This window comes from Bactrocera oleae, chromosome 2 (assembly GCF_042242935.1).
Source record: "Bactrocera oleae isolate idBacOlea1 chromosome 2, idBacOlea1, whole genome shotgun sequence".
Taxonomy (NCBI): Eukaryota; Metazoa; Arthropoda; class Insecta; order Diptera; family Tephritidae; genus Bactrocera; species Bactrocera oleae.
The window spans coordinates 64,964,026-64,991,550 of NC_091536.1; the positions used below are offsets into that span (position 1 = coordinate 64,964,026).

The window sequence follows — 27,525 nt, forward strand, 5'->3', positions numbered from 1 at the left end:
ACCTCGATTAACTCCGTTTTAGCGCCTATGTCACAACCATAAGCTCAATAGTTAGCCAAAGCTTTAAATGGAAGTCGGTTGACTGAGAAAAAATAATTTATTCTGGGTAACAGTTTTTAGGTTACGTTAGAATGGCGATACTATTTTAAGTATGGAAGCAGTACTGAAAAAAAAGATGAGTAGTTTGAGCAAAGCCAAACCTTAGACTGGGCATGAAAACATCCATTTATTAATCTAAAGAGTCTGTTACTATATTCGTGCGGGCCGTTTTTTTCTTTAAAATTTTAAAGTTCATTTAAAAAAATTATTTCACGTTCAAAACTTTTGTGAAGCAGAAGAACATTTTTTTTATATAGGCTGTTTGGCATGTCGGTTTTTATTTACATTTTTATGTTAAAAATATATATTATACCAAGAATCCATCAAAACATATTGCGAATCTGGATAGTATTGAAGTTTAATTATAAATATATATAGTAAAGTTTTTTTGCAATATTTCACTTATGTTAAATTATAAAAACTTTTAATATAGAATATGCTAACATGTATAAAAATAGAAATTCTATATTGCACCCACCAGTATGTTTATTCCAGTTTTAAAAAATTGCATACCTCTCATATATTTGTATTGTATATACAATATTTCCATATAAATAACTGTTAATATATGCATTTTCACCATTTTTATCTACATTTTATTCATTAAAATTTTACTAAAATTTTTTCCTACTACTTTTTCCAATTTTTACTAACACCTCATATTATTTTTTAAGGTTTATCCTTTACTTTTGCAGGCACAGTAAACCCACATTTAAGATAGCATAAAAGACATTATAAAATACATAACTAGTTTAAGGCTTATTGTTATAGATGATTGTAAGAACTAACAAGTAAAAAAGAAATGAAAAATAAATAAATATACATATATAGCGGTAGTTTTGACAAAATTCAAAACAAAATACGAAAAAAATTTAATAAAAAAATATTAAATGTGTAAATATACTAAGCAACACAAAGCACAGTGAAAAATTAGTGAGTTTAGTAAACACTGTAAAGTGTAAATGCAAAATTTTGCACAGAAAGTTGAAAATGAAATATTGAAATATAGTAATTATATAAATAGCGATTTCTTTGCTGCAATAAAATGAAAGTAAAATGTAGTAGAAACAAGTGAAATTAGAATATTAAAAACACCTAAGCAAACACATGTATGTATAGAAGAAACATAACAAATAAAAGGGCGGCGAGTATGTGCAATAAAAAGAAATGTGTGAAAGAAGAAGCAGAGAAAACTAAAAAAAATTAAAATTAAAAAAAAAAATTAAATAATTGTAATAGTATTTATAAAATCAAAATAGATTTGTGTACGTATTTAAAATTAGTAGCACACGGTAGAAATGGTAGAAACATAACGTATGACGGCCAAAAAGTAGGAGGATGATAAAGAAAAGCGACAGAATAACACACGCACATTGAGAATGATGTGGGTTTAATTGGTTTGCAATGTTTGCCCACCACCACTACAACATCGAAGTCGGCCAGAGAGCTTATGCGCGATTAAGTGCAGTTTTAATAGAAATATTGCTATGTAGTGTATGTGTATTGAAAAGTGAATATGTATATGTAATTAGCGATTTTTGCTTAAAATTAAAAAAGCAAATACACACATACACACTCACTGAAACACATATGTTATATATACAACACACTCGCACCAAAAATAGCTGGCATACAAACTTATGACATCTAGTTTTAGGCGCTGCAGCTGAAAAGCGCTCGCAAGCATATATATTTGCACGCATACATACAGTTATACATAATAGGTGTCTAAAACAATACATAGCAGTAAATGTCATACTCATATATACAAATATACCGTATACATATATATAGACTGGGTTAGTGCGAAGCGCAGGCGATTTGATGATTTTTCCAGCTTTCACAGCAGATATGATTTTTTTTGTTTGCGTTTCGTTTGCAAGGACACTAGCACATTCATACCTTTATACTTATTGGTTATAATTAGCTATTGTGTGCTTACACTCCTAGGCCAAAACCATAAGTCCACATTGGTACGCAGCAATCCTGAAAATAAATACACACTAACTACATACAAATATAACAAAACAAAAAACCATTCGTAATCTAAAGTAATCTGAAACGAATATTGCACTAGTGCCTGTATGACTAATATCAAAATAATTAAAACACAACAAAAAACTAAAATTAACCTAAAAACAAGTTTAGTAGTTGAATTTGTTTACTAATTCTAAAATAACTAAAAAACAAAACACTGATGTTGCTTACAGCAAAAAGCGAATATTTGAAGCAAAAGCTTAAGAGAGTTCTTTATGATTTGTGTGCGAAATTATTCCAAGGTCATGACAAAATATTTTAAAAATTTTCAAAGTTTTCACTAAAAGCTCGAGAAATCAAAAGCTTTCATCAAAAGCTTTGAACTTCAAATCTTTTAATTAAAAGCTCACGATTTCAAAAGCTCCCTTTCATAAAAAGCTGATGATTTCAAAAGCTTTAACTAAAAGCTGCTGATTTTAGTTGATTTTTCTGAGGGCTTATACTTTCAAAAACTATCATTAAAAGCTATTTTCGAAACTAATATCTAATCAGTTAAAACTCGAGCAAGTAAAATATATTTATTTAAATTCAATAACACTTTACAGCTACTAAAATCTTATTTTGTACTACTTAATTTGTCAATTGAACTTGACAAATATACAATTCTATACATTTTATTCATTTACTTACACACTGCAATATTATTTTTTTAACCACTTCATTATTTAATCCACTCAAAAACCCGCCAACAATCAATCAGTTATATGCAAAATACAAAAATTATCCGTCATTCCTAATAATTCTGTCGGTAATTCTAACCTTGAACAATATGCAGCGCGAGTGAAGCAGAAAGGAGGAGTGACAGTGAAATCATCAATGAACGTGGCGAACTCAATACCAAATTTCCTAATTAATTACTGCCCATTGAGAGAGACATAGGTATATATGTTAGCTCCTCATATTATCTGCTGCAATATAGAATTATCTAAACAATTCACGAAACACTCGCAGAGATTTACTTTGTAATCAAAGCTCGAATATACCGTTTTCAAGTAATTAATGGCCTATGCATATTTGTATGGTATACACACAGGGGCGCAGTAATTGCGAACGTAATTGATTATCAAGTCGATTTGCCTCTCATCAAGGACACTTTGAGGATAGCTTAGCGAGATAGCTTAATTGTATCGCTCAATAAACTTATTGTTTTAGGAGATCTAGGCTGAATTTTTCATAAAATTACTAAAGTGGTTAAGTGAAAGCGAGTAATTACAGCAAAATATGTTGAAGTTAGGTAAAAGTGATATACATACAAAGTAAATATGCAGAATACAGAGGAAAAAATTTTGAATGGAAAAGAAGTTGAAGTTTTCTCAAAAGCTTTTAAAAAGTTCAGAATCAACAGCTGAAAGTATCACAAAACTTTCGCCTCAGTAGCTCGTTTTTTGTCATTTTCTAGAATTCGCTTTTTAAAAAGAAAACAACTAATTACCATGGTAAACAACTAAAAATCAATTCTTTCGCATAATTTCATGAAGTAAATACAACTCCTTTAATAATATCACATCCTTTTGGCTTTAAACAAAAAACATTTAGTATTATCAATATATTTCAACAGTTAATCGTACTAATGATTCAAACCGCAAGTAACAACCATTACATCTTCGAATGCTTAAAATCGAAATCAGACATACCATTTTTAGCAACTGTATATTCCATAAAAATCAGCTTCTTATTCCATTAGAGATTTTATGAATTACTCTACACCTCACCTTATGAGTATTTTGCACTTGCTTATGTTCCCTATTTATAAAACTGCTCAAAATTTTTACTTTGTGAGCAATCGAAACTCTAACTAACAACTTAGCAACTAGCAGTCACTTGCTCCTGCTCTAGTCCCCCAACTTTTTAACAGTACCTAGTACCTAGTACATCCTTGAAATAAATATAGCTTTGCTACAATAAATTAATTATTTTTTTGTTATTTTGATTTTGCTTTCCACCTCTTATTAAAATATATTTGTAAACTTTTTCCATTCGGTCAACTCCAATTTTTTCGGTTTATTTAAAGCTTTTAAGGTGAATAACGTACATATGTATATGTAATGGATGCGCGAATGTGGTGAAATATAATTTTGAGTAAATATTAAGCTTGGCTTATAGAGGTTATCCACTTGCAAATATAAATTAAAAAATTAAATTGTTTTTCTCGCATGAAAGAAGGTTGCTGGAGTAGGCGTTACATAAACAGTTTAGTAGAAGAATCCTGACCGAGATATGCTTCATGTACAACATTTTCGGTTTTTTCGCCTTAATATTCTTTCAATAATACCTTCGACTGTTTGAGCTTCGAATTTGTTTGAGTTTACAAAAAGCGGTCAATAATTTCACAATTATAATGTATAGTTGTATCTCTATTATGGTGATAATTTTAACTACGAAACCATTACGAAAAGCCATGTCTGCCTCTAATCCACAGTATTTCTGTATTTCTGATCACACAAACTGCAAACAAAACAAATTATTATTTGATTCAAATCCATTAGAGCTTCCCAACAACAAGGCAGCCAAAGTTTTATTGGCAATTAAAGGATTTTGAATAATGTTTGTTGCAGATTCATTATTTTGGCATGGCAGTTATGCAATCTCCGCAGAAAGTGTTCAGATCGGATAACTAGATGTAGTATGCAGCTGCCATACAAACTGAGCGATCGGAAACAATTTCTTGTAAAAAATCTTTCGTATTTGTGAAGAGTATTATAGCCTCGGTTCAACCGAAGTTAACATTTTTTCTTGTTTGAGATTGTAGTCAACCCTACTGGCACAAAGTTAAAACCGTAATACCATAAAATCATTAAATTTTGATAACACATCAACCGAAAATTTTGTTAGAAGAATTGAGTTGATATCAACAATACCGAATTTCAAAACTTCAATCAAAATGCACTTAAGTTGAGAACTGTAATGACGTAATATGTGAATTAAAAGATCGTGCTGTTACATGAATCATTTATACCTATAATCTGTTTTGAGACTGAAAAACAATCGCTCTCTGCAGTTTCAGTACTACCCTCATGCATATATATATACATATAAGTATACAGATGGGAGCTTCTGTAAGCCAAACTGAATAACATTTCACGAACTTCTAAATATTTACTATATATTGTTAAGCGCATATTGTTATTTATTTTAATTTCTCTATTTGTTTTTCAGTTGCCAGAAGATGAATGGTTAGCAGCAAATTTAATATGTTAGTTATAAGTGAAGTTATGTTGTAATTATATAGAGATTCAAGAAATACTTTATCTATATATAACTACCTATACATATGTTATATATATGTTTGTGTGTAGGAGATCTGTAATCGGTAGTGTATAATGGATATGTTTGCGCTAAAAAATAAATAATTGCTACTTAAAGACATAAATTAATACTAAAATGCCGCGAGAGGTAAATCACTTAAAAACACAACAATTTCAAATAAGGAACTTCTGAATATATTCATTAAACTTTTTAATTTATATTGATACAAATATGTATATTTAGTGGTTTGATATATTTTGTGTTATATCCATATATCAATTTAAAAACGTAGCTTTATCCCATGAAATTCATATTTTTAAGGAGCTTAAATGCTCCTGAAGGAGTTTGCAATTTAGATTCCATTAGATTCGGAGCAAACGGCTTTAACAGCTCAGTCTAGAAGACCATCTAATTATCATGTTCTCTAATTTAAACATAGATCATTTTGAGATTTCTAAATACTATCGTAGAAAATTTTAAACAACAATGGCGCCATAAAGATAAAAGTTTCATAAATTTTTTAGGAAAAAAATTATTCATGCAGATGTTTATGAGGCAGATATAACAGTATATTATTTCATAAAAAATATTTCAGAACTTTCTATTAGCATTCCAATTATATATATATATAATAAAATGTGTCTTTTTTAGACAAGTGGTCTTCAAGAATATTAGTTTATTGTTATGACCGAGAATTTCGCTTAATTATAAAGATAATTGGTTTCGTTTGGCACGAGTTGAGCTTTGCAAGCCCGCAAAGCAAGATCCTCCCGCAAAATCTTCCATAAAGTGAATGGACACAACTTTAAATGTACGATGGCAGGTGGACTCATTTGGGTCTCCTTTGATACTCCGCTCTACGGGTATCTGAGAATGCGCATTGTCCACTAGAGAAAACGTGGTGGAAAATAGATCATTGCATATGTACACTGGGTGGGCTTAGATTATATGAGACAGCAAAAAATTATAATATGAAAATACAAATATATTTATTTAATTATTATTTAACTATCTGGTATTTAGTTATATCAAAAGTCATATTACACCACGTACATACTTACATACAGACATTCCGCAATTTATACACAATCAACACCCATATATGAGTTACCTTGATAATCGGTTTTTTAACAGCAGGTAAAACAAACATATGTATAATTACGTATCAATTAAAATGCAAAGCTGAAGTAATTACAAAAAAATGTATAAACTGCAAATAACAACAACAAAAAATTAAGAAAACAAAATTCCATATGTTTATGTGCATAAATATGTAAGACGTTATAATTATTTTGTGTGTGTATAGAAAAGTTGAGGAAAACATGCTAGTATGTGTACATAAACATATATGTATTTGTATATGCTAAAACATATTTATATATATGCAGTATATATACATAAACTTATGAAACCAATTTATATACATACGTACTCGAACATAGCACCATATAAGTTCATATATGGATGTGAGTAACAGCAAAGGTATGTAGATTGTAGCAAAAACAAAACACAAAAAAAAAACACAATTGTAGTATTCTTAAATGTAGCACAAGTTAGTGAAATTAATAAGTACTTGAGCAAACGAATTAAAAATTAGAGGTGAGTAACACAAACACACATATACAAACTAACAAAAATAGCTGTAGCTTTAGTGTTACACCGAGTTATTCGAATTATTCGAGGCTTAGACATGAATACATACACACATGAGGCTCTTCGATGTTTCTACGCATACAATAGCACGCCAGGATATACATACACACACACATATACATATAATATTTAGCTATTGATATGAGGGACTAAATAAGCATATTCGTACATAAAACTAGTTCAGGAGCAATCCATATATGCTATGTGTACATACATATATACACGTTAGCAAAACGTGCAATCTGCCAAAAAAAACAAAAAAATATAAAAATTTTTTGTTGTTAACAAACCAACAGTTAAGATGTAATCGGCAGTTTATATAAAAAAGATTTTGTTGCCTAAAATCCAAATAGTTCGTACTATAGAATGTACAAGTATAAGCGTTGATTTTTTTTTTGTGGAAATTTAAAAGAAAAAAATTTCATTTAGTTTGAGGTTAGAATAGCATAAATTATTAAAAAATGTGGAGCGGCCGAATTTGCTTAAATTATTTGTATGAATTTTGTTCAAATAAAATAATAATTAAGTATTCATAAAAATATAAATTTTGATAGAAATGAGCCGCAAGAATACTGGGTAAATAAGAATAAATACACACGCATCTAAGAAATACATAAAAATTTGAACGCTAAAAGCACATTTGGGAAATTTTAATCGCTAGAGGGATGTCAGAAAGCTAGAAATGTAAGCAAAGTGGAAAGTAGAAAACAATTATGGAAACATTATTTAACAACAATAAATCTACTGGATGTATATACAATTACATATGTATTTATATACATGCATAAATAGTACATAACCCTAGTAGAATTAGCCAAACAGCAAAGTGACGTAAATTAGAAACAAAACTTACGTGAAAAAATACCAGTATACATATGTAAGCATTGCAATAAGAAAATATAATAAAAAATTGCAAAAGTATTAGTCTTAAGCAGGCAGAAGAAGAAGCGTGTGTTGCAGTTTACGAAAATGCATTAAAAAATTGTTTGTTAAAGTTTGCGCTACATATCAGTGAGTAATATGAAAAATTAAAACCACAAAAAAATATACATAAATAAAATAATAATAGAAAAATATATATACATAAACATGTAATATATAAAAGAAAAAATTAAGGCATGATATAAATGAAACAAAAACTGGAAAATAATACATGAGTAAGTGTGTTTGTTGGGAATTACAAAATTTATATAGCAAAAACAAGAAAAAAAGGTCTAAAGGCTAATAAATTACGAAGGAAATTAAATATTATATATTATATAATTTAATAGCTGCAACAAATACATACATATATGAGACTATATAAGTACAGTGAAATGAAAATGAAAAATCCCAACTGCAATAAAAACAAATATTTTACAATAAAAAAAGCACACACACACATACAACATCCACATTGATTGTGCTACGTTGGAGAATTTACTCTATATACATATAAGCTAATAAATATATATATTAATGCATATATATATGTGTGCAATTTATAGGTATAATAGAATTTGCTGATATACGTTAGAGGAAAAGGTGTGCATAATTATATATTTTAGCCAATAAACAAAAATGATATACAAGTGTTAAGTTCCATATATTGTACAAAAAAGTACACTTATATGCCTACATGCAAGCAGGCGAGTTAGCGAAAAAATTAATTAATAAAGTGTAAAATATCGCCACACACATATAATCACTTATGTATATCCTACCTACATACATAATTTCGGGTATAAAAAAGTAAGTAATTTTTTTATATTAAATATATTGAGTAACACTCCTTAGTGGCAGCGTTATATTTTCTGTATTATTACTAAAATTTATATATAATTTATTTTCATTCACATACAATTAAATTAAAATTTTTGGGTAAACGCTAAGCTATAGTGAAAGCTTCAAATTAGCCCAAAAAGCTTTTTCTACTCATATGTTGTGCTAAAAGCCCGAAGCTGCTACAAAATGTATGTAGCGAGTGTGGCAAAATAGCGTCAACTACAAGGTGAAAGCTTTCCATAAGCTTAAATCTGCTTCTGCGCCTTTCTTAACAAAATCTTGACTTTTGCTTCAAAAATTTCTTAAGCACGTTCTTATTTTTCAAAATGTGAAAGGTTTTTAAATCCATCAATTCAAGAGCTTTCACTACTTCCAAGGTTTGCAAAGCTGAACTTACAGACGGAAAAATTAAATATTTGGTTTTATAACATGATTAGTCTTCGCGGCTTTTCGAGCTTTAAGAAGTTTTTCAGCACATCTATTCTTTTATAATTATATTATATGTGCAAATTCCATGTACATATTTCATAGTAACAAGCGTTAATTTTCACTACTTCTAAAGCTCGCAACGCTGATATATCAGATGGAGTACTTAAAACTTGGGCTTACGTTTTGCTTAAAAACAGAACTTTCATTACAGCGAAACAGTAAAATTTTAAATTTACTTACGTTTCTAACACTGGCAGATATTAGAATCATTTAGCAAGTAGTATGCTCATTTCTTTCGTAGCTTTTCGTTACTCTTAATTTCCGTTGCCTCATAAGAATTGGAAATAAAACACTAACAACCGAACCATAACTCTCCAAATCATTGGCTTCTCAACGTAACGTTCCTTTAACGAAGCATCGGCATGTTAACTGAAAGTGTTCCATAATCACTGAAATATTATACTACTAAACTAATCTAAAGTACTTGCATACATATTTACTAAGCTCTTAGTTAATTAATTATTAATATGTATGTGTGCAACGGTAGTGAATTCATGATTCGATTTTTTGATTTTTTTTCTAAAATAAATATTTATGCAGGTACACCTATACATAACTACATATGCATAACTCGATATTTACACATATACCTAAACGCAAAAGGAGAATAAAATCAATACATACACACATATATAAATAGTATATATGTATAGTAGTAATGGCAAGAAGAGGAAGAAGCAGCAGAATTATTTTAAGTACTCTAGTCAATTTAGTAAGATTTGAATGGTAGTAACGGTAGTGTAATTGAATAGCCGAGTAGCTTAACAGTGATGCAGCAGTAGATGAATCCCAGAGCATTTATGCTGAGTGACGACGGGCAGTAAAACAGTGATGCCACATCTAAGATAATTAATGGAAACCCAGAGCAATGTGTTGGCGTTGTAAAAACTGAAGGCAAATCAAAGTTACAAATACAAATATGAAAACCAAACCCAATCATATAAGAGTATTATACCTATGCAATAGAAGTAGCAGAGACAACAACAAAAAAACCAATCACAAGCAAAATAACTAGCATATGTGTAATACATATATATATACATATATATAGATATATACTTATACAAACACAAAAATTAAATAAGTAAAATTACAAAACATATACATACATACAAACATACATATACGAGTATAAGTGTATACAGACATAGTATAAATGAGATTAATAAAAATATGGTAGTTGCCGGCAGTGAGGTAAAAGTTTTCAAAAACCAAACAAAAAAACAACAACATATATACTATATAGAACAAAAACCAACCAAAATAATATATTAGAAATATTTGATACGCATTACAATGTAAACAACTGCATATATATGCATATATCTGTGTGTAAAACAAAAGAAAGCCTACGTAAACATACATACACACATACCTACACACACGTCGTAATAATAGCAACAAAAATAGCAACAAGTTATGAATTAAACAATATTGTAATGTTTATTTGTATGCGTACTATTTGTTTACTGGTGAAATTGTGAAATTGAAAAAGAAGCTTACACAGAAAGGCAAATATTTGACTAACAAAGCTAAACAATAATAGCCAACACATAATATGAGTACGTGTGCAAAACTAAATCCGAATAGTAATCAAAAATTTTTATGAAGCAAACTGACACATCTAATAAAAGTGAGGCTATGTACGATAAAATGAGCGAGGAAGAGAATATATAATATTTTTTTCGGAAGTTACATGTTGGAAAAACAGTTTCATGGAAGCTCTGTATTAAATGGTGAAAGCTCATTTGAAAAATTAATTTTCATTTTAATAGTTTCTGAGTCCCTAAGAGCTTAAAAATTAAGTATAAATTTATAAACCAATTATATTTGGGGAAACTTACAATTGATGTATTGATAGATCGGTGCCCACAGAGTTTATTATTTCAAGCTTGGCGAAAATAAAGCAAAATTAATGAAATTGTAGAATTATTGTATTTCAGTTGTCAAATATATTAACTTAATTGGAGGCCAAATATTTAGCTGCGAAGATAAAAATTTCAGTGAATAGGAAAGCTTAAGCGATTTGTTGTAACATTCGATGCTTTACGAAATTCAATGCATTATTTGCATGATCTCACTTTCGAAGTTTAGTGAAAGCTTAACGAAAAATATATAACTTGTTTATAAAAGTTTTAAGCTAAAAAGTTAAACATCTGATAAAGGATTACGGATACATGCAAAATTTTTATTGCCGTTGATTAACTTTCTTCAAAAAAGTTAACTTTTGTAAACAATCATATAAAAACGGGTGCTTTATCATGAAATGTTTATTGATGCAAACTTTAGCCACAATTAAGTTGACAGAGCCTTCGAACACTTTCACTACATTTTTATCAAATATTAATGTACTGTCGATTGCACTCAGTGTATAAAATGTAAAACTGAGCTTTCATTAACGTCGATCGAGCTTTCGAAAGCTTTCACTTTGCTTTCATAAAAAGCTAATATATTTCCAGACGTAGCAAAAGCTAATGGTTAATAAATGGTTCTGAGCTTTGAAAATATAATACTGATAAACAGAACAGCAAAAACTCATTTTAGCAGCTGCATTTATTAGCATAAATTCAATTTCCCGCTCATTATATTTGTATAACAAGAATGAATGTGTACTGTGAAATCAATGTTTTATTAAAGAAATGAGTGCAATTTTGAATCAAAACACAAAAATAAATATAATTTTTTAAAAAGCTAACATTTATAAATAACAAAAACAACCATTGCAAATATTGAAATCAAAATGATGAGCAGTAAACCAAAAATAAACAAGTATAAATAGACAAAACTATATAGGCATATATTAATAATACATGAATTAAGAAGCGTGTGTAAATGCAATTGAAAACCTAATGTGAGAGCAAAAAAATATATGTATATCTGTAATTAAACTAAAAGTAATTATTACTGAGTAAAGTGCTTCAGAAGATATGGATTAAATGTATGAGTATTCAAATTTTCGAAATTTCGCAATTCGTTACAACATGTAATTTTTTTATAGTTTATTTTTTTTTAATGAAATGTAATTCTTAGAATGTGTCTGAGCTTTTGAGCTGTCAAATAACTGGAAAATTCTAACGTTGAGAAATGATTGCTTTAAAGTATTTTGTATTCATATGAGACTCGTATCTGCTGTGGCACGTTTGCTAAGTATAAAACAAAAAAGAGGAAGTGTAAAAGCCCAGACAGAAAATAATTAAAAAATAATAATCATATATTAAATCAGAAATTAAAATAAAAAGAGATATGAAATAACTGATTATCAAATTAATTACCGTTAAAACAGGCATGCACAACGCAGTAACCATATACATAAATACATATATAAATACAAGTATACAACGGAAAAGCAGAAGTCAACAAGCAACTTGGAAATAAACATAAAATATTTTAGCATGTATTGGTGTCGAAACTGTAGGAAAACATCAGTGAAAAGTGGGGAACGCGAGTAGTTTGATTCAAATAAAAAGTAGCATATTGACTGCAGTATTGCAATTATTTTGTAGGCATTTAAGTGACGGTTGAGCGTCTAACCGCAGCAAACATAGAAAATAAGATCTAAGCAAAAATATATTGAAGCAAGTTAAAAATAGGATAAAAGCGACAAGCCGTGAAGCATGCAATGAGCCTGAGAATAAATCTAGACGTAATGATAAATTAAAAAACATGTAGTACCGCATAATATACAATTAATAATTATTTATACAATTGGCGAATATTTAATTACAAAAAAATTAACAAAAACTGTTAAAAAATATATATTTAAAGAAACTTAAATATTGTATCAGATGAAAAAAACAATTTTTGTTATGGCCATATTTGGTGAGCTCCCAACAAAATTTAATTACCATATATTGAGAGAAAAGAGCATTCAACTATATTTAACACTAGGCGCATAACTAAAAAAAAAAAAATATATAACGGTAAACAGTAACCAAAATATGTTTTTAACAAGGAAAGGCTAAGATTTTTCGCAAGCAGTTGCTACATTATAACTGTTGCCGAATCACAATACAGACACATATACCATATACAAAACACTAGCACACTTATACAACAAAAAAAATATACCCACGCGTTAGAACAAAAAAACAGTATATATATAATGATAATTAAATATATAAAATAATTAACAAAAAAACAACAACAAATGGCATAAAAAACCAAACGCAGAAAACAGCCAGCAACTTCACGAGCCCAATTTGGGTGTGTTGTTTATGCAACATGCATGATGTTGCTGTGAACAGTTGAAGCATACATATATAAATATTCCGCAAGTATAATTAGTAAACAAAATATTAAATAAATAAGCAAAAAACACAGCGCAGTTGCCGTGAAGATTATATATATTATGTAAAACTGTAAGTGAAACTATATTATATATAATATGCAACACAAGCAGCAACAACAAAAAATTTAACAAAATCTAAAAATGTAAAGTCAATGCAACAATTGACAAACAAAATAAATATATATATTATATATATATACATTTAAATCAAATATTGACACGAATAAAATAAAAAGCAAACCAAAAAAATTTTGTAAAATAAAAAAAAAAAATTCCTCACAGTTGTTTTTATTTTGCCGTTGGCAAGTTGTTCCACGGTAAGCGAAATTAGAATAGGCAGACAAAAAGGGGATATCGCAGAATATGCTTAGTCGTTACTTTATGATTCCACACCGCTCATTTAGATCTGTGCAGGCATATTTTATACCATCAGCCAGTAGAGATTTCAACGAACATGAAGCATACTGAGTTTTCAAAAAGATCTGATATAAAAACTAAAGAATTTTTGATTGAAAATTATGATTTTTTCAAATATTAAGTGAAAATAGGAAAAAGAAAATATTTTAAATAAAATAGGTAAGAAAGAACTAAGTTCAGGTGCAACGGAACATTTTATACTCTCACAATTTGCAAGGATCACAGGCGGGGACATACTTTCAGGTTTATTTCAAAAAGCGTTGAATTCAAGACTAATTGTTTAACGAAACTGCATGTTCTAACTACAATCAAACTTGTTTCTTTTTAACTTATATTATTATTCAGAAATTTAATTAGTTTTATAACCATACTGTACTTCCCGTCAGCGAAAACTATATTAAAATCATTTTCAAATAAAATATATCTGACATAAACTCAACCGAAAAGGCTAAATTTAATATATTGAGTTGGGGTGCAAAATGTCAACCACAGAATTGGTTTTGATGTTGAGGTTATGAGGTTTGGACTAAGGTCTCAAAGAATTCCGTTCACATTAAGTACTAAACCACATAAGTTTTAAGAAAGTTTGTCCACTTAATTTCACTAAAATATCACAAATTTTGACAAACCTAAACGGTTTAAAGACAAGTAGGAAGTAGCATATCATTATATGGTGTATATTGGGGGCAGTAAAGATGTGGTCTGATTTCACTGACTTTTGACATTACTTAGGTATATTCAAGAGCATATTATCAAGCAATTTAAAAAATATATAAATCATACATTGGCCGACATATTCAGCTAGGGTATGTTAGAGTATTGAGTAATTCGTAGTCCAATATCACATATTATATATATATATATATATTAACACATATAGATTTGACCAATATATACGATATAAAGCCAACCAGAAGGTTGAAAGAGTTATATGGAAGGTAGGCACTACCACATATTGCTAACAGAAAAAGATGCTCTTTGAGTTTGATTAAGGTATCTCACATACTATAACTAATATTATATATAATATAAGATATAAAGTCAACTAGATGCTTAGGAGATATATTTTTTAAACATACCAGAGGGTTATGCCACGCCTATTTTTTCAACATTTTCAGCCCACACGGGTTTAGTTATGGCATATTATGGTTTTTGGTTAATGGAGTTTTGTGGAGCGGGTATTAAGTTTTATTAAGATATCTTAAATTTTACTCAAGTTATCGCTTGGACAGGCGGATGGCCTCGATTATTTTTAGGTGGTATAAACAACCGTTAGGTCAACAAAATTATTACACTTTTTAACAATATGTAGCAAGAGTATAAAAATACAGTGTGTTTGGTACATAAGAAGGTAAGTTTAAACCAAATTTCGTGAAAGTATTTTTTTTTTGTACTTGAATATTTGATTTTCCAACATAAACTTTAAGGTTATGTGAAAATCGTATAGATACAAAAATTTTAGACCTTTCATTATCTATTACTTTGCCTTTGGACTCGTAGTTTTGTCGAGCTAAACCTTTTTCGTGTGATATATATCTCCTGAGACTGAAATCGACGATGTCCCTCAATTAATAAATTCAGTTTAATTTTCATAAAAACATTAATTTTATTAATTTAATAATTTTTCTTAAAGTTTTATATATAATATGTATATATCATTATATATATTCCTAACCATATTAATATTTTAAATGTACAATTTTTACTTTTTTCGTAGAACCTACCGACATTCAACACCTTATATCATCTGTCATAAAGCTTGTATCAAAAAATGTTGTACACCCTTTAAATAAGAGGATAAAGTGGATACCGCTCTTACTTTTTCAATACATTACAATTTCTAGAGGCAAATATTTAGATTCGGAGGCTAACTTGTAAAAATGTAGAAATAACTTTTTATTGTGATTCATTCTATCAAGAGAATTGTTTTGATCGAGTATTTATAGTGTTCATGACTCGTTGAAATCGAACACGATACACCGATTATTGTGATCCTCCGACATTTATTTTTTTCTGGGTGTCGGTCCAAATCTAATTTTTTCCAGAGATTACGTCATAAGTAAAAAAGTAATTCCTAAATTTTTTGAAGTTTCGGAAGCTATCGCATATTTGTTTTCGAGGGGTTATTAAAAATTATCAATAATATATGCAAGTATATAGTTATAGTTATAAGTACGTATATATAGTCATAGTTATAAGTGCGTTAGTTATTTATAATATTCTTAAGAAGGACGGATTTCCTCTCACTTCAATGGTGTTTAATATTTTTTGGTCAAATTTCGGTTACTATATGGGCTCAAAATCCGTTATATGAAAAAAACATATTCCATTTCAAAGATACTCTCTCGTTATTAAAACTTCTATCGTATAAGCTTGATCAAAAAATGTTATTCCTACGCCATTCAAACAAGAGGAAAACGTAGACGAACACCATATTTTTTACTTCGTTAGTAAGTTACATACTATAGTTGATATTTCAATAAGCGCAATTTCAAAATTCGATGGCAGTTTTTTTGTTTTTAGAGACATGTGATTAGTAATGTGCTTTTAAATACGTTCCAGATTCGGCGATGTTTTTTTCCATTTTTGCTAAACTTATTTCTAGCAAATATTCTTTTGCGGTCTGAATTACGAAAATGTTGTTGAGAGATAGATTCTGTGAATATGATAGATATTGCCATCCTTTTGACGGTCTTCGTAAAAAAAGAATCACAGTACGTATAAGTTAGTTCTAAGTTCAGATAAAGGTATGATTCACTTATAATACATAGTATATTTTTTCGTTATTCACAAATAATTTCGAGACTTCTTACGACAGTGTGAAACTAGCTGAAATGGGATAACTCCCCACTAAGAGTTTTGTCAAAAACAAAGACATTAAATTTTACACCCAGGATGGTATGAGAGAGCTTTATAGGAGCAACGCCCATCTTTAGGTGAAATTACATAGTACATAGTAAGAAAGGGCCTTAATTTTTAAAATAAAGTCTTGCCAACACCGGAGGGTATTTACACGACTTAGCGCCTTGCACAGCCTTACTTTTTCTTATTATAGCGCAGGTATGACTTTTTTTACTTATAAATCTGAAATATAAACTATTAATAATATTGCCATTGCCTAGGAAGGCTTTCGCTAGCGTTTGGCGCATGTGTAACTCCACATCGGTGGCGCTAATTTCAGCATACAATGTTTTCACACACACTTCTGTTATCATAACTCTTTTTAAGTCACTCTAAATTACAAATAAAATAAAACAGAATAACTAATAAAAATAATTTCATACTTTTTAATTGCTTTATAAAGTTTTCGAATCGAGCAATTAAGCCCTAGCACGATGCCTTCAAAATATTTCTCTCCCCCCTTAGGTTGATTATCGTGCACCTTTGTACTCAATTTAGGTCATCCACAACGGTGTCTATCGCAAAAATTTAATTTTGATTAAATTAGCTTTTGGTAGTTGGGAAAATATGCTTTATTACACATCGTCTCCACACACGCACACACCCCACGCTCTCTCTTACACACACTTAAACAACCGGTACACATTTGCTGGATTGCATCCGCAATCATCGCTGGAGCAAATAGATGTTTCATTGGCAATGCTGGCAGCACACCACTGGATGAACGAATCTACACCACGCACACACCAGGCACAGCGTCTTTCGCCGATTGTCCACGATAAAGGATTACAGCTGTTCCACACTGTTTTATGCACAACTGACACGACCACTGCGGTTCACCCCACCGTTTTCACCTGCAGTTGCACATGTTCGCCCACACCGACACACCCTTTCATACATGGTCGAACAACTCTATTCATGCGCTCACAAATACTCACACATACTACTCCTGTTTTATTTCTGCGCCTGTGTGTGTGCAAGCCTTTGAATTAAATTTTATATTGCGATTAACTAGCGTCCTTCGCGAATTGAATGGCCAGCAGGTATACTACAGTTATACACACATAACGGGTGTTTTTTTAGAGGTATGGAATCTTAAATTGCAATAAAACAACGATCGATTATTCGATTGACATGAATTTTCTTTATCCGAAAGATAATTTTGTGGCATTACATTTTAAATATGATTTCTGGCATATGACCGCCACGCCTGTCTTGGATGTAGTCCAATCTGGACGTCGAATTTTCGATGACTTTTTCCAACATTTGTGTGTGTAATATCGGCAATAACACGGCAAATGTTGTCTTCGAAATGGTTAAGCGTTTGTGGCTTGTGCGCATAGATCAATGACTTTACATAACCCCACAGAAAGTAGTCTTGCGGTGGTAAATCACAAAATCTTGGAGGCCAACTCACAGGTTCAAAACGTGAAATTAGGAGGTCACCAAACGTGTCTTTCAATAAATCGATTGTGGCACGAGCTGTGTGACATGTGGCGTCGTCTTGTTCGAACCACAACTCCTGGACATCATGGTTGTTCAATTCAGGAATGAAAAAGTTAGTTAGAGCCATGATTGGCTCTATGCCGAACACCATTGACTGTAACGTTCTGGCCATCATCGTTTTTGAAGAAGTACGGACCAATGATTCCACCAGCTCATAAAGCGCACCAAACAGTCAGTTTTTCTGGATGTAACGGTATTTCGACATACACTTTGAGGATCAGCTTCACTCCAAATGCGGCAGTTTTGTTTGTTGACGTAGCCATTCAACCAGAACCAGTCGACGATAACATGAACGTAGTGCGCGATACGTATTAAGCACAGAACTATTATTTTCGAAATAAAATTGCACTATTTGCAAGCGCTGTTCAGGTGTGAGTCTATTTATGATGAATTGCCAACCCAAACTGAGAATAAATCACTTGACCGCTGTTAAATCGGTCGCCATCTTGAAGAGTAATGCCAACTCAAAGTTCTATACCTCGAAAAAAACCACCCGTTACAAGCATATGTTTTGTTGTTGTTGTTGAAATTGATTGTGCCATGGGTGTAAATGAGCAGCATAACCTAATTTTGAAACTTTCTGTTCGTTTAATTCGTTTTGTATTCCACTCGCTTTGGTTAATTATTTTTATTTTTTTGCTATATTTAAAATTTGTTGCACTGCTTTTTTGTCTTTTTCATACCGGCCTTAACTAAACATTTCAAAGCAACCCGATCGAAGTGGGCATTATTATGCGCTGCGTTTTCCGCTTCACCACTTCACTTCATTTGCGCGCTCGCATTCGAGTGGGGTGGAAAAATATAAATATGAATATTGGCTGCTATTGTGCGAATATAATGTGAAAGGGAAAACGATGTGCACTAATGAGTAAAAGTATATGCAATTGAATTATATGCAATGATTTCTCATTATGTTAACATTTGCCAAATATGGAAAAAAATTGGTATTCATAATTAAAATACATTAATGTGAATTAGGGTTCCAAGAGTAAAAAGGTTATATTGGTAGTCTTTAATATGCTTACTTCTACGCCTATAATTCAAAGAAAAGCTAATTTGAAACAGATTTCAGCTAACTAGCTTAATAAAAAAAAAAGTGATTTGGCAAGAATACAGTTAAAAGTCCAAATACAAGTAATAACTCAACAGTTTACTCTCATATATGTAGTTTTAGAGAGACTATAGTCTTGAGATATAGTGGCTGATTTTTCTTCTCAATCTGCTTTCTCTTACATTTTTACAAAATTTTCATGCGGGTCGCCTCATACTATGCATTATCGGAATGGTCACCATGATCCAGTAGGTTCCAGAGAGAAGTGGCATCAATTACAGAATCAACCTAAATAATTCACTAAACCAGTTGGTAGAAACCACCTCTTTGTAACAACAGAAGTGAAGCAAATATCTACATTGCAGATATCTGACCTTATATTCAATACACATTGTAGACTAGGTTCTGTAAATAGCCACTATATATAATTCAATGTAGTCAGACATCTTTTTGACGACGATTTTGATTATTCAGAATGCGGTCTGGTCAAATCTGAAAGAGTACAACAGATGGGGTTTGGACCGACTCTCTTTCTTTTAAAAGCTTAGATATAAAACGAAAAATAATTAGAAGATGGTAGAGTCTCAATTTTTTTCGGTTGATTTTGTTAGTAACAAAATATAAATACTCCCGAATGAAGTGCTTTTTTGGTATCTAATTAAAGAAAAAACGGTTACTTCGGCGGCACCGAAGCTATAATACCATTCACGGGTACATTTCTTACAGCATAAAAGCGTATAAAAAGATTCTTATCTTGATTTTGATCGGTCAGTTTGTACGGCAGCAATATACCATAGCAATCCGATATGAACAGTTTCTTCGGAACTTGTAGCCATGTCTTGGATAATAATTTGTGCAAAATTTTCTGAAGTTAACATGTCAAATAAAAATGTTTTTTCATACAAGAACTTGAGTTTGATCAGTCAATTGTATGACAGCTATATGCTATAGATGTTCTTCAAGGATTACATTGTTGCCTTAGATAATAATCCATGCCACATTTCGTGAAGATACCTCATCAAATGAAAGAGTTTTCCACACAAGGGCTGGACTACGAACGATCATATCATTTTTTATAGGGTCTATACCTTCTGAGTGTTACACCCATTATACGCTGTTCATAGTATACAAATTAAAAAAAAAAAAGTTTGATTAAAATGAATAATCTGCTTTCAGTATTTTAAAGAATAATTACGCGAACTTACATAACTGTCTAAAAGGCTTATTCGAAAATATTTACACATAGTCACTAAAATTCTAATTTAAACAATTTTGCATGTTTCAACGGCAAGTGACGCAAGCATAACTAGAAACCACTTGAGTGCTATGCGGAAAAATATGACCAAGCATTTCACTTTTTTACCAAATTAACTAGGGCAACGCATATGCATGCTTGGCAGCAGGGAAAACGTTACATTGGAACCCGCTATCCGCATTGGCAAAATGCGCTTTGGCTGCGGCTCTGTTAATTACCAAATACGCCAGCAGCCGTGACTGTGAAAATAAAGCACAACAACAACACTACCCAGCTAAAATAAATGTGTAAAACGGCAATTGGCGCATGATTATGCAATCGGCTAACCAAAGCAAAGGGCAGAGCAACTGAATGTGAAAGCAAACGAAAGAGTAAGAACGAAGCAAAAGAAACCGAAAATTGAAAGTTTTATAAAATTTACATGAACACATATACGTACAAGGAAATTAACAGATATAGGTATTCTTGCTGCTGCGTAGAGATATTTAAAGCAAAGGCTAATTTAATGGGCGCAAAGCAGGTCAACTGGTTAAGTCAAAAGCACACATATATATATATATATATGCAATTGTAGGTATGTAAAAGTATATAAGAATAAGTGTGGATTTATGTATGCATGTATGTATGCATGTATGTATGAAGTAGTGTGTTGCCAGTTGAGAATTTTCCACCCAGGCTGCTTGCCAATCCACTGCTTTCCTTTTTTGCATTGAATTATTTATGTGTTCGTTTGTGTGTGTGTGTGTGCACTAAGCAAATGTAGCAAGTCAAATAGAGAAGCAGAAGTGGCTGCTTAGAATTTTTGTTGCATGATAAATTAGCGCATCAGATCCACCACTCGTTCGCTTCAAGAACCCTTATGTTGTTGCAACGAATGGAATGCTAATTAATTTGGTTTATCTGCGAGGAAATTCGATAGATAATTTCAGCAAAATGCAAAAATTAAAAAATAAAAATAAAAAAATTAAATTGGTATTGTGTCTATGACGTTGACAAGGACTCGCGCGCAAACGCTAAGCCCACCACTAAATCTTCATACCCTAATTTACTGTTTACATTCGCAAAGCATTAGTTGCGCGTTTTGTTGCAAATAATTTTACATTTTTTTCTTCCTTTTGTAAAATTCTCCTTTTCTAAAATTAATTTTCGTCGGTTCCCCACTTTTATTCGCGCGCGCATTTAGAGAGAATATTTGCGTGTTGCAGGTTCGTAGCTCGTTGCACATTACTTGCTGCTTTATTGTTTACACCTGACAGCCAGCATAACGGTGCATATCTTATGTGCGTGTAAGCTGTAGAGCGACCTACTTCGATTGCGGGGTATGACGCTCAAGAATAATGTAGGTAAATTTTCTATAAAATGTAGAAAATGATAATAAGAACGTGTGCAACGCCTCGCCAGCATACGTCAATATAGTGGGCGGTGACTGGGGGCAGTGTGGCTTGCTTTAAGGTTTTTAATTTCATTCGCTTCCGGAGGATACTCATAAATAAAAATAATGATATGGTGTATAAATAGCGAATCTATCCGCTATCTCTTATTCAAGCAATAAATATCGGTTCAATTAAAAGCCAGTCTTGAGTGCGTCTTATTTTTTCTTCTCGATATTTTTCTGACTTAGAGCATCGTGATCGTGCGCACTTCCTTTGCTACTTATTTCTGACTATGATACAAATATAAATTCTTAATGGCACTCACGGGTAGATTGTCGTTACTTTTCCGATATATCTCTTTTAAAACTAAATATTTTAAAGTCATTTGGAAGATCAGTACCACATTTAAGCGCAAGGTCTGAGTTGAGTATAAAGAGGCTAGAACTCAATTCCGAAACTCTGGCAACTGAAGTAGATATGAAAACATCTGAATTAATTAGAAAACTTAAGCAAGGTTTTAGCAGATGACTGATAGAACGTGGGAGTGACCAAGTTGGTCAGAAAACGATCTGGTTTCTTTAGTACTGGTTTTATGGAAGTAGAAAATGGTAGTCAACAGTCAAAACAAAGTGTTGTAGGTATTGAATACCGAGGTGTTTGCGAAAAGCTCGAGTGGAGTACATAGCAAAATCGTTTTCTTGCTTTGTAAATTATTATTACCTGCTATAGTCTCTGCACTGATCGAGAGATCGCGCCGTAATACAAAAAATATTTTATTTCCTGTTTCTCAAATTCAAAAGGTGGCTCGGGCGAAAAAGATTTAACTCAAATTTGTGAGTGTTGTTTGAATAGAAGCTCAGAGACGTTGACAGACGATTTTGGATGTCATTAATGCTGGAGAAAGAAGTCGTTTTTCATCGGATTGTGACTGGTGATGAAAAATGGATTCATTACTACGCAATTAGTGCATAAAATGATGCGTGGTAATGCTATTGTATTTAGTGGGATCGGAAGGGAACTTTATGACTATCATTTAATCCGGCCAATGCAGAATACATTCACGGGAATATGGTTTGATTCATTTTTGGCCGACAAGGCGGCTCGATACTTTTGGGATAAAAAGTACAATTTGCCAGAAAGGTGGAAAAGTATTTTAACAGAAAGGCAATATTTTGATTTTTATACACTCGCAACCTGTTGCTACAGAGTATAATAGTTTTGTTTACCTAACAGTTGTTTGTATAACCTAAAACTAATCGAGTTAGATAGAGGGTTATATATATAGAAATGATCAGGATGAAGAGACAAGTTGAAATCCGGGTGACCGTCTGTCCGTCCGTGCAAGCTCTAACTTGAGTGAAAAATGAGATATCTTTATGAAACTTGGTAGACATGTTTCTTGGTACCGTGAGACGGTTGGTATTGCAGATGGGCGTAATCGGACCACTGCTACGCCCACAAAACGCCATTATTTAAAAACAAATAAATTGCCATAACTATGCTCCACAATAAGATATAAGACTGTTATTTGGCACACAGGAACACAATAGGGAGGGGCATCTGCAGTCAAAATTTTACAGACATTAAATCTTATCTCTGGGATGGTATGAGCTGACTTTATAGGAACCGCGTTCAAAATTAGACAGTGGGCGTGGCACAGCCCACTTTTAGGTGAAAACCCATATCTTGAGATCTGCTTAACCGATTTCAACCAAAGACGTTCTTCTGATATTTCTATGTTATAGTGCGAAAATGGGTGAAATCGGACTACAATCACGCCTATTTCCCATATAACACCATTTTCAATTCCATCTGGTTCTGTCACTTTCCACTATGCATATCAAGCAAAAATGATTGTGTCGGGGTAAAACTTTGCGTGAATAATGTGTTTGAAGTATGCCACTTTGTGACCAAAAATTGTCTAAGTCAAGTCAAAACTGTTCAAGCCCTTAGGTAAGGAATATGTGGACCCCAGTGCCTATTGTTGACTTTTTACCGAAAATATCGGTCAACATAGAACAAGGCGGCAAGATCCACAAAGAAATCTAAAACGAGTATACCATTTGACTTTGGGAGAGTATAAAATGTTCGGTTACCTCCGAACTTAGTTCTTCGTTACTTGTTATTATTGTATATGTTGTCCTTAAATAAGTGTTTAATTGTTGAAAAAAAGAAAAAAAAAAGATATAGACCTAATACGATTCTCATTTTAAGGATTCTGTATATTTGTGCCTCATCAGCTTAGCTGTTGTTGGAACATGAATATTAGCACTTTCGAAAACTGTATAGGAAAATTCACTAATGCAACATTAAATATATTTGTTGTTGTCTAGAATGTTAAAATAAAAAAAATGTCTACTGGTTTTAACTTAGAGCCGAGGTCATAGTACTATGTTTTTTAAGAAAAAATTCGTACTGTGTGATGGTATGTTTCATAAAGTATAATAAAGTTGTTCTGTTGAAAATAAATAGAGTGTCGTAGTGAAGGACGGGAACTTTATGACCTATTCGAGCCGACAAGTCAACTGAACTATCAACTTTGTAATGCTATTCGCTTTATTATTGACAATATTATTTAATACAAACAAGTCAGCTTTCTTAAATTCCTGCTTGGTAAAATTGGTACACGAAATGCCTCAAGCTGTTTTACTGTTGTATCAGTTTATAACGGTATTTGTCACATAATCTACTTTATAAAGACATTGTTTGATAAATAAATACTATATAAATAAAGTAACGTTATATGCTATTATTCGAAATTTTATGAGCGTTTTCTTTTCCGACTTTTCCTCTTTTCAATTTTCATAAATAACCTCAGAAATAACCGCCATATTGTGAGCATATTTGCCTGCCAATACAATGCACAAAAAAGCTCATTCACACACATGCACACATATACAAGCTTTGGCCGCATATATATTTAATATTTAGGTTTGTATGTCTGTTTCAATGTTTCTAGATGTACGAGTATGTGGCACACGGACCGGTTGCATGCCACTTGCACGGAGTGCTGAATTAAAATATAAAAAATACGAGCATTCTGGGTGTCATCAACCGTTTTGACGTTGCAGCTGCAAGTCAGCGTACAAATAAAAGACGCGGAGGTAAAGGAGGAGATGGCAGCACGTAAAAGAAAAGCATACGGAACTTAATAGGTAATAGTATATTCGTAGGTGTTTGTTTACGCCTGAGAAATACGAGCAAATAGGGAAATCTACTTGACTACTTATGTGTGTGTGTCTGTGTTCATATATATTGAGTTGTATGCATGTGTGTACAGGCAGGCGGGCGTGCTGTGTTTCTATGACAATGCTCGGGTGGTCGTCGTTTTGCTATTTTATAGCATAATTGCGCGCTTTGGCGCGAAACCAACGGAATTTTGGTGCATACAAATATACATGCACATATATATAATCATTAGGTTGATTCTTAAATGTTAAAATTAATATTTCTTAAATCTATTAGACAAAGGTGTCACGTGCAAATTTTCATTAATATCGGTCTAAGACTAGTTAAAAGGCTGGGTCGACTAAGCTATGTCCATCTGTCATTCTGTCTGTATCTACGCGTAATAGTTCCTCAGTTTTTCAGGTATCATTCTGAAATTTTGTAAACGTCTCCAGGAAGCTGCGCTTTTGTCGGAACCGCAGATATCGTACTTTTATTGGATATAGCTGGCATACAAACTGATCGATCAAACTCAAGTACTTTTATCGTATTTTTTTTTTTAACAAGATTTTCTCACGAAATTTATCATGGATTGTTATCCAATGCGGCGTTCAATTTCTAAATAAAACAACTATTGCATATACAAACTGACAGATTAAAGTCAAGATAACGATATTTTTTACCCTTTATGCGTTAGCAACGTTATAAAAGATTGAGAGCTGTCTTTTGGAAAATATAGAAATGCATACACACATATATAATTTTTAAGAGCCAACTTAAAACACTCAAAGTACGTGCGTTGCTCTTTTATATTCCTGCTGATGAAAGCTTCATAGCTGCTGACCGCTTGGTAATTGTTTACGATCTTTGCAATAGGGAGCATTACGTCAGTAAGTTTATGGTTCCAAACTTTATGATGGAATTATTATTTATATTTCGTTTATTACTTATTCAGCGAACATCTTACGATTTTATAAAAACTGTAATGCACAGCAAATATAAGACACGTGCCAAAAACGTTTACATTTGCGAAATATGTTGCTTTTCCTCATTTTACTGCTTGGTTTCTCATATAAATTGTCATTGTTCAGACAGCTGTCCACACTTCACGCCACGAACACACTATGCAGACGTCCAAAATATTGATATCAGATGCATATGTATTTTCAAAGAATCACAACAATGGGGATTTTGAAATTACCTACAATAATGACAAGGGAATTGAAAAGCTTATGGGAAATGAATTTAGTGGAGTTACGAATTTGAGGTGTGACTAGCAACAATCAGTTTTAGTTCTACCTGTAGCTTTATTTTTAAAGTATTAAAACTGACGTATTTCTTTCGGATAATATACGATCAATCTGTTGCATAAATTATATGAACTTTTCCAATAAATATCTTTTTTTGTTGATAAATACTAAGGACTAAAATTAAGCAAAAAAATTTAAAGAGAGAGAAGGCTTTAGCAAATACCAACTACAAGCGCCTTAGGAATATTAGAACAGGTCTAGATATGCAACCAGAAACCATATTTTTATGCTAAGTAACTGACTCTAATGTTGCTTGAATGAAGTTGAAGAGTAGTTTTGTGGGACACATGAAAATAATAATTTTGTGAAGTCAAAGTAGTAGGCTTCTCGCCTGTAATTCATAATTGCGTCTGCCAAACTAGCATAACGGGTGTTTAGACTTGTAGTTTTCAATGAGGCAATCGCTTTTTCGGTGTTGGCCTTTTAGAATTCAAAATAATGGTTCGATACGCGCGCCTTTTTTTAGCGATGAAGCTTCTTTTTGTTTGAACGTGTATGTTAATAAACAAAATTGTGTATTTGGAGTGATGATTGTTGAAACTCAAAAAGTGTGCTTCAGGGGCAGATGGAACCATTGGTGCATATTTTTTCAATCAACGAATCTGGCCATAATGTTACAGTATGTGAAGTCGCTTGTTCATGCACCAAAAAATGGATAACTTTTGTATCTTTCAAATGATTATCTTGCAACTGGTACGGCATTTGAAATTCGGGTACGTTATATGTAAAAGACGGAACGCGAAACGAATAAATATTTGTTTTGAATACGCTCAGTGGGATTCTAAGGCACTTATTAATTTTAAAGTCTGGCGATGAATCAATAATAATAGACCAAACAAAAGCTCGAAATAAAGATGACATCGAACATGAATTGGCTATGAAATAATTCAAATACCTACAAAATCAAAATTTCAAATATAAAATCTCTTTACTATTCCACATTTTATCAATAATATATAATAAAGAAG

At 31.7% G+C, this 27,525-nt stretch overlaps 1 protein-coding gene across 5 annotated transcripts in view; it reads left to right on the forward strand.

The window, feature by feature from the left end:
* The window catches only part of trv (trivet), a 106,594-nt gene extending 101,227 nt beyond the window's left edge, over nt 1-5,367 (forward strand). For 3 of the 5 annotated variants that reach the window (XM_036368736.2, XM_070105501.1, XM_014234182.3), the window contains exon 9: nt 5,293-5,367. In XM_036368736.2, the coding sequence (XP_036224629.2) occupies nt 5,293-5,334 (42 nt within the window). In that variant the 3' untranslated portion in view covers nt 5,335-5,367. Of the gene's footprint in view, nt 1-773 lie in introns of all 5 variants that reach the window. The other 2 variants (XM_014234181.3, XM_070105502.1) reach the window with 2 other exon arrangements.
* The last annotated feature ends 22,158 nt before the right edge of the window (nt 5,368-27,525 follow it).